The 9,850-nt window shown below is 41.3% G+C and overlaps 1 gene segment (V, D, J or C); it reads right to left on the bottom strand.

The window, feature by feature from the left end:
- Positions 1-3,153: 3,153 nt before the first annotated feature.
- Positions 3,154-4,607, bottom strand: LOC109674938 (immunoglobulin heavy variable 7-4-1-like). The segment is given in 3 exon segments: positions 3,154-3,482; positions 3,568-3,645; positions 4,550-4,607. Coding segments are annotated over 3 exon segments (465 nt in total).
- Between the last annotated feature and the right edge of the window lie 5,243 nt (positions 4,608-9,850).

Raw genomic sequence — 9,850 nt, 5'->3', positions numbered from 1 at the left:
CTTGGGTGATGATCACACCAAAGGAAATAAGAAAAATGCATCTGAGGACAGTTGAAATCTGTACCTGAGGAAGATCAAGGTCATTCAAGGAAAAATGAAGATAAGATCAGAGGGACACTGAACACCATATCTGGAAAAGTAGAAGATCATATCTGAGGACATGTAAACACTGTAACTGAGGAAAGATCAAAATGATATAAAAGGAAATGTGAAGACCATATCTTTGTAATAGTGAAGAAAATGACTGAGTAAAGATTAATTCATTATCTAAGAAAAGATGCAGGCAAACTGTGAGAACAGGAGAACATCATATTGAAAAGGATGAAGACCATATCTGAGGTAAGACAAGACCTTGTCTGAGGAAAGGTGAAAACCATATCTGCATAAGATGAAGAACATATCCAAGGAGGGAGGAAAAACATGTCTGAAGGGACATGAAGACCATAACCAAGGATATACATAGAGCTTATCTTAGATCATATTTCAGGAAAGATAGACATTATAATTGAGGAAAGGTGAAGACTGTGTCTGAAGTCAGAGAGAGATGACATCACAGGAAATATAAAACCCATATCTTTGGAAAGGTGAAGATAATACCTGAGTCGGTAGGAATACCATATCTAAGGATAGCTGAAGGTCTTATCAAGAGGAAACATGAACACAGGATTTTAGACAACATGGACAGCATACCCTAGGAAAAATGAAGAAGACATCTTAGAAAGATGAAGTTCATGAAGAAGGAAAGTGGAAAGAAAACCATGTTATGAAATGTGATGATGCTGTTTGATGAAAAGAAATACCATCTGAGGAATGATGAAGACAGTATCTGGGAAAATTACCAGCATTCCCCGTGATAGAATAAGACCACACACCAGGAAAGCAGAAAAACATACCTGAGCAAAGATGAAGACTGTATCTGATGAAAGGTGACAGTCATGTTTGCAGAACTGTGATGTTCTATCTAATGAAACACGAAAACCATTGCTGAGTGTTGGAGGGAAGGTGGAGGTCATATCTGATGAAACACAAAGACCATTTCTGTCATCATGTGAACACCATATGTGAGGAAAGATAAGTGTGTATCCTTGGAAAGATGAAGACCATATTTGAGGAAAATGCAGACATCAATTTGGGTATATGTGAAGACCACATTATGAAATATTAGGACTGTATGTAAGAAATTAGGTCAATGTATCTGAGGGTATGTGAAAACCACATTTGGGTGCAAGTAAAGGCAATATCTGAGGAAAAATGTTACCATAGCTGATAAAAATGAAGAGAAATCTCAGAGAATGTGATGTCTGTAGTAGATGAAGGAGAACAGGTCATCCATTAAGATGAAAGAAAGAACATAACCACAAAAGGGGACAGGTGCAGGTTTATCTAAGATGAACACCTTGTCTGAGGAAACATGAAGATCAGATCTTGGGAAAGATGAAGACTGTAACTGAAGATAGATGAAGACCCTGTCTGAGGAATGATGAAGACCATTTCTGAGGAACAAGAATACTACATCTGAGAGAAGAAGACCATCTCTGAGGAAAAACAGCTCATGTTTGAGGAGAGAGGAAGACTAATTTTTGCAAGATGAAAACCATTCCTGAGGAAATATGAAAAACACATGAACAGAAATTTGATGAGCCTATCAAGAGGAATTATGACCACCTGGTGATTACAATGAAGAGAAATATAAGTCTGTATGTGGCCAATGCTGAATTCCATGAGCTCAAATACCTGAGATCATATTGTCACAGGTTTTGCAATGTCCAGGGTCAGGTCACACCAGGCTGTGTGACCTGTGCTGGCTCTTGTGCACTGTGGGAAGTGGGTGATGGAGCTCATGTAAATCTTGAAATGGATCCATGTATGACCTGGAGTTTAATCTGCTGCCCCAGGTCATACACACAGGAGAGCTGGTGGTCCCAAAGATGCAGTGCAGCACTGATGCATTGGGATAGATAGCTGAGATAACACACAAGCTGGAAGGACCATTGTTGACAACTTCACTGAGACATGGGGAAAGGAAAGCACATGTGCTCAGAATAAGCTTAACTCACAATAGTAGCACCTACAGAAGAAAATGTGTTGCAGGCACACAAATCTTAAAAAAATTTCAGCTAACCAAATAGCATGCACATAAAGACAGTATGCTAATTCAATGTTATTCTGTTCAGGTAACCACATGGTGTAGCAATTCACAAACTCAATAATCCAATTAACCTAGTTTTCATAGAATCTCAGGTTGAAAAGTTTCTGTTGGAAATTAGGTTAGAGATGAAAGTTGTGCCGTTGCAGAGAGCACAGGTGATCTATGTCCATGCTGTAGAGACCCACAGAATGCCACCTTAAAGATTCAGTTTATTTGGAAGGGGGAATATCTAAGTAAAAAAGCATTCCTGAACTTCCATGAGGATAATTGGTTCCTTGGTATAAGATCACAGAGAGACTCAGAAACAAGGGAAAGCAGAGGAAGATTTGGGAAATTCCCAGCTGGCAGAGAGATAAGCAAAATCTGACTGTTAGGAAGAAGTCATGGGTGTGCCCAAGACTGCTTACTAGATTCTGGCATAGATAAAGCATTCCCTGCTTCTGGATTGTAGCACACAGAACTTGAGAGATTCTCCATGTCTTGGAGGACATCTCTGCCATCACAAGCTCATCCCTGCCATCATCTGGGCTCATGGGCCTAGAAAGGCAATTTGTTTCAGAATCTACATGACAGACACAGAAAAAAATGTCACAAATGTTCTCCAGTGACTATGGATGACTGTTAACCCATGGCAGTTCTGGGTGGAATTTCCCAGACTTCCTTGTCTCTGCTTCATGTTGAAACCTTAGACAAGCACTGAAAGTATGAAATACAAGCAGACACTGCTGCTTCCTGGAAAGACTTCAATATTATTTGTGACTGTTCTGTCACTGAGATCTGTCAATATGGCACTGTTTAATCTCAAAAAACAGAGCATGCCACAAAAATGTCCTCCCTAATTCAGGGACCTGATCTGTCAGCTCATCCCTAGAAACATTCCACAGCTGACTACTAATCCTTTCCTCAATTACTCACCTCTAATTATCTAACCCACACTCAAAGTTTGCCTGAAGCAAGTGTTCCCTGTCACTGTCTCAGCATCTCTCTCAGGGATTCTGACACCCTCAGGATGTGATTTTCACACTGTGTCTTGCACAGTAAGACATGGCTGTGTCCTCAGCCTTCAGGTTGCTGATCTGCAGATATGCGGTGCTGACGGAGGCGTCCATGGAGATGACAAACCGACCTTTGAAGCCCTCAGCATAGCCTGTATTGCCATTCGCAGTGTTGATCCACCCTATGTACTGCAAGCCTTTTCCTGCTTCCTGCTTCACCCAGTTCATTCCATAGCTGGTGAAGATGTAGCCTGAAGCCTTGCAGGAGATCTTCACTGTCTCTCCAGGCTTCTTCAGCTCAGCCCCAGACTGTGTCAGATGGACCTGTGAGTGGGTTCCTGTGGAGAGGACAAAGGGAAGTCAGAGGCCTTCCCTGACAGAGCTGGCTCTGTCTGCATTGGAGCCCTTGGCCCTGTATCTTACCTTGGGCATCTGCCAGAAGGAACAGAAGCCTCCACACCCAATTCCTGCTCTTGGATTCGGACTGAGCTGTCAGTGAGACTGATGGGCAGAGGCCCTTGTTGGATGTGTAAGGGGATCCTCAGCTTTCTATTGTGTAGGTCCCTGGATATTTGCACATGGATCAGCCCTTAAAACCTGCTGGCTAATCCAGGCATGGACAAACTGACACCTTGGAGTACCCCTGCACTTGGTGTTTGTGCTGTGCCCTCCGTTGTCTGGTGCATGGATCCTCTTACTAATGGTCCTGTCTCAAATTTGGCCTGGTATTTGGCATGGTCTGCACACCAACCTTCCCCCTCACTTACCCCTCATGGTGTCATGGCTCCTTTTTCAACTTTGTAGTTGAAATTGTGTAAATCTCTGCTCACAACCTCATTCTATCACACAATTGTCTAGTGACTGTGATTAGGTTCATGAATCTACCCTGACCCACAACATACAACCACTCTTCTCTGTGGAGACCCATAGATTTGTCCTTCAGAGACCATTGTCTGGGATTAGTCCTTCAGAGGCCAAAGTCTGATAGATGTACCTAATTTCTGACCTCTAAGGCTTTATCCTTTTTCACATTGAATTGGTAGAATTAAGATACATTTTGAGAAGGCATATTCTTCACTCAAAATGTACATATATAAGCAGTTATTAAAATAAAATGTACTTTAAAGGAACTAACAAATGTTAAAACTCTCACAATACATTATGACATTAGGGCTTACTTTTGACATTATTCTAGGTCTGACAACATTCCTATAATATGTGAACAAACTGTACATGGATGAATGATCATATATAGAATCACTCACTTGGTAGTTTGGAAATACCAAGGATAATCTCAGCTTGGTTTCATGAAGTTAAAATCCACTTTGGGATGTTATGAGACTGCACACAAGGTAGGGTACTAATTGCCTTCCATATTTGAAAATTTCCAACTGAGTCCTCTTACCTGGCATGGTGGCTAAAGAAATCTGCTGCCATGTCCAGCAGTCTTCCACATCCCACATGACTCACTGGCAAATGGGTCCACCCTTGACCAAATGCTTCAAAACCCTTCACAATAGATAAATTACCTTATGCCATGTCACAGGTGTTCACAGACTCTGGTATTGTATCCAGATGTCAAACCCAATGGTTGTTTCTGAACAGTGATATCATAATTCTGTATTAGTGGACTCCACATCAACATGACCATGAGTGAATAAAAACAGTGGAAGAGAATAGGGACTTGGATAATTGATGGCTTTCTGAAGATGAAAATGCTGGCCACACTGAAAAATAAAAAGAATTTAATGGCCCTTTAAATAACTGAGTTCAGAAAGCAATCACCCAACCAAGACAGTGGAGAGCTGTTTGGAGAATCCCCTTGCTACAATTTGCATCCCACATGGCCTCAAAACACGAAGAGTTCACACATGGTTTGCAGCTTGGCTGTGTTGGGAGGGGGTGTAACCTTTAGAGATGGGGCCAGTGTGAGGTCCTTAGTTCATATGGGCCATGGTATTGAGGGGATTATGGAGTCAGCTCTTTCCTCTCTCTCACTCTTTTCCAGGAGTTCAGCAGCTTCACCATACGCACCCCATCATGGTGCTTCTCGTCACCACAGGCTCAAAAGTAGCAAGACCAAGGGATGACAGACTGACACCTATAAAACTGAGTAAAGATGGACCTCTTCTCAATCTAAGTTGGTAATCTCAGATATTTGTCACAGTGACATAAAGCTGCCTCACAACCCTGGAAGCAAAATTAGTACTGGCAACAATATAAATATTTCATAAATTTCTGGAGATTATGTCTGGACTTCCATCCAAGTGAGAAGTGCATCTATCCCATACTTCTCCTCAAAATGCTAGTAGTTTTCAAACCGAGGATGCAAATCCCCTGTGTCTTTGGTAGGGGAGCATTTGGAAGAGGAGAGACAATCATTTGGAAAAGCACATAGCACTTTCTCCATCCCAAAGCCCACCTTCCAGAGAGTCTGCCCTAGAGACTCACCACGGTGGTGGTAATCAAATCTTTCCCTGTTTTAGCATTAGAACTTCATGCAGACTAGAGGTCAGATTTTAAAAGAAAACAAATAAAAAGAGAACTTACTTATGGGGAAACAATCAAAATAAAATTCATATTACAGAAAACAATACAAATTGAGGACTGCTAATCACAGAGCCTTCAAAGAAGGAACTCACTTGTGATATTTAAGTTAAAAACAGGGAGATAGAGGTCAGGAGGATTATGGTCATAAGCTAGACCTTGCAACCCATCACCAGGGCCCCATCTCAGTCAATAAACCTGGTGTCTTGGGGCATGCCTGTGACACCAGTTATGTGCAAAACCGTTGGTAAGAGGATCACAGTTTTGGCCATTCCCAGGTGAAAAAGGAAGACTTTAACTGAAAAATCACTAAAGCTCAAAAGTTATGTAGCATGTCTCAAGCAGCCAGGCGTCTACTTAGCACTTGGGTGCCCTGAGTTCAAACCATTGCAACTATGTACAGTGCACACAGGTGAGGTATTTTTTTGTACTTTATACTGTGCCTTGCAGGTAATGTGTCAGAGCTGCCATTTGTCTTGGAGGTCACAGAAGTGGAGACTTCCATCTTGAGGGATGGTCCCTGTCACTGGAAAGGAGCAGGAGTCAGACCTGACATGAAACACCTCCCAGACTCTCCTGCACCTATCTCTACATCCTTTGCTGGTAGTCAGGGAAAGTTTTTCGCCCACTGCATGGGTCCTTTGCAGCATCACTGGGCTCTTTCCATGTCAGGGACAAAGTCAGCTGCCTCCCATCCTTTCCTGTGTCTTGGGCTTAGAGTCAAGGATATTTGAATTAATCACAAAGGAAAATGTGAAACTATGCCTGAAATTATTTCTTCGTGTTTCATTTGATATTTTATCCAGTAGTATTTTCCTTGCTTTACTTTATTATATTGGTGTCTTTATAGCCACCACATGAAGCTGTGGTGGGGTGGAAGAGGTGGAGCCAAGTGCACTTTATCAGTTTCTTGAGAGCTATTCTCTGTTCTTTGGTAATATTTTTACAGATTCAGGTCCTAGGTAAAAGTCTCTATACTCTTTGGTGTTGTCTATTACATGTAGCATGAGAAAAGCACCAGTTTCGATGTTTCACATGTGGACATCCTGATTCCCTATCACCATTTATTGATGGCCATTTCCCCATGTTTTGTTGTTGATGTCTTGATGAAAAAACATTACATTATAAGCCTGTCTGTTCATCCCTGCACTCTCCATCCTATTCCATTGATCGATGTGTCTATTTTTATGTCAGCACCATGCTGTTTTTAATTAGTTTGTTTTATTTTCAAGGACTGTGTTTCTATGTCGTATCTAAGAAATGCTTTGCTGATCAATTTCATGCAGTTCTATTCCATTGATCCACATGTCTAACTCCATCATTCCACATGACCCTGATCATCATGCTCTAAACACCAGCATCCTGTCTAAATAAAATCAGGGAGATGTGAGTCAGTACCTAAAGGACCCCTACCACTCACTGCCATTGCATCTGGGTCTGAACTCTGCTGCATTTTCACTGACTGCCCCCTGTTGGTTGTGGGCATCCTGTGCTATGTTGATCCTCTATAGTCCTGAACACTTGGTGGGGTGGGGATTGTGTTAGGATCACACTGACTTCCTCAGAACAGAGTTTCTAGAACAGTAATATGCCATTATGTCCTTGGTGTTGAAATGGGCCATCTGCAGGTACAATTTATTCCTGGTAGTGTGCCGAGAGATCCCGATGCTGTCTTCTACAGAGACTGGGTGGTATGTGCTCCATAAACTTGAATAGAATATGCATTGAGTCTCATTCTTGGAGCATGGAAAGACACACAGGAACTAAGGAAAGTGAATGAATAATCCCGACAGAAGCGTCTCAGGGATCCCCCCAAGCAGCACAAATTGTCCCCAAGACTACACAAGCTGTTCTTCACACTAGACACCATCAAACTCAGAAAATACTGCTCAGAAAACTGGCACATTAACAATCTGTTCCTATCACTCATGACCACTCATGCACTCACTTTCTCTTCTGCTCCACAAATCACCTTTTAAAGAAGTAACAAGGAAAACCAAGCAGTGTTGAAACTCCATGGTGAATGGTCTGTATTCAGTGCAGATCACAGAATGAGACCAGTTGTTAATCCAGCCCTGGACTCTTTTACAGAGCTGCTGGGTCAGGGCTGGACTTGTTTTTATGGATAAGTAGGTCTTATTTGCATGTCCTCCTGCTACCATGCAGGCTCTGGCATTTGATATCAATGAGAATACATTTCCCATGAAGGTGTGCTGGGAGAAACTTAGTCATTGATAACATTTAGGAAAATATAATTTTTACTGTGTTTGTGTTGTGACAAACACTGATCACTCTTTATTTTATCACAATGTTTAAATGCATTTAAATCATGCCTTTACTGCCCTTCTACATTTTACAAACATGTATGTAAATTCAGAAGCAGAGAAGGCCTGTGTGATATTCTAAGAGATCTTATCTGATGAAAACAAACTCAACATTTCGACCCATTGTCCTTCCCAGGTCTCAACTGTCCCTGCAACTAATCCAAAAAAAGGCAGAGAGGCTTAGTGATGCTGTCCACACTTCTTCCTCTGTAGGGTACATGACGTCATTTTCATCCATCTTGTGGTTCCTTAAACACAGGTCAGCAATGAAGATTCTTTTAAGCATCTACTCTGGAGTCTCTCGCATTTCTTGTGTTGCTATCTCTCACTCCCTCGCTATGAAAGTGTACAATTGTTTATTTGTAGTAAGGTTAAAGAAGTATATATTGCGAGCATTATCACATATGAAAATGGAGAATATGATAAATATTGACAAAATCATCATTTTTATCAAGATACAGAAGCAAACCATTCCCGCAATTATTACCACTTGTTTTACTGTTATTGCTCCCTTTTAAAACTTATTTTTCAATGTTTTTGTAAGTCTTGATACATATATTACAATGCTAAATATTAATGTCATTTCCACTCATTAGTTCCTGGTATGTTCTATGACTATAAGATAAAATGAATCCTGTAGTGAGAAAATTTCTGTATTACTTTGATGATCACAAAATCCAAAGATGCTGGTGCTGATCTGAACTTCTGGGAGTGATTGCCACCATGTGCTTGTTTCAGGTGTGCCTGCCATTTTTACGAATATTTTTCATACTTTATTTCATTTTTAGTTTACAGTTGATATTTTGTGTGTATATAATAGAAGACCAATGAGTCTAAGTTACAGAGAAACATTAAATTCATCTAAGTGCAAGTGAGAATGTGTTTTTCTTAAAAAAAGGTTTTTATCAGTGAATACAAATTACAGACACTAATGGTTACATTGTAGTGTTTTAGTATGTGAATATAATGTACTTTGCTCAGGTAGTCCCCATTACACCCTTTCCATTTCTCTATCACTTCTCCCTCATTCCATTCCCACTCTTTTGATGAGACTCCCCTCCACTCTCATGTCATCTTTCATTTAACTTTTTTTTGACCCTAGATTCTATTTATGAAAATAAAGATGTAATTCATATTTTTCTTACTTTGGCTTATTTCACTTACATGATGAACAAAAAGACCACATTTAAAAACAATATATTCCAGTTTAGGAATATCAGCGGAAAGTGCAGAAACAGGAAACCAGAATCTCCTTTGGGAACAGTTCTGTGAAGAGGAAGCCCCAGACCCCGACAGGAAACCAAAGCTTAACCTCCCTCTGCACCTGCGCATGGCTGACCCTGAGCTCAGTGTGTCCTGCGCGCTCCCTGCTGGTTGTGAGCGTCCCTGCAGGGAGGTTTGTGTCTGGGCTCACACTGAAGTTCACACACTGTGTGTTTTGCACAGTAATACGTGGTGGTGTCGTTGGCTCTCAGGCTGTTCATTTGCAGATACAATGTGTTCTTGTTGTTGTCTCTGGAGATGGTGAATCTGCCCTTCACGGAGTCTGCATACTTTGTGCTACCACCATCACCACTAATTGATGAGAGCCACTCCAGCCCCTTCCCTGGATCCTGGTGGACCAAGTACATGTAGTAATCATCAAATGTGTATCCAGAGGCTGCACAGGAGAGTTTTTCAGGGACCTGCCAGGCTTCACCATGCCTCCCCCAGACTCCACCAACTGCACCTTACATTGGACACCTGCAAACACAGAGAATCCTGGTCAGAAAACTGTCATATATGTCCACTCTTCCTCTCACTTATGTCAACTCACACATTCAGAATTTTGTTCT

The sequence above is a fragment of the Castor canadensis genome, chromosome 3 (genome assembly GCF_047511655.1).
Source record: "Castor canadensis chromosome 3, mCasCan1.hap1v2, whole genome shotgun sequence".
Taxonomy (NCBI): Eukaryota; Metazoa; Chordata; class Mammalia; order Rodentia; family Castoridae; genus Castor; species Castor canadensis.
The sequence above is the reverse complement of the archived record's forward strand: the minus strand, read 5'-3'. Positions and strand labels throughout refer to the sequence as shown.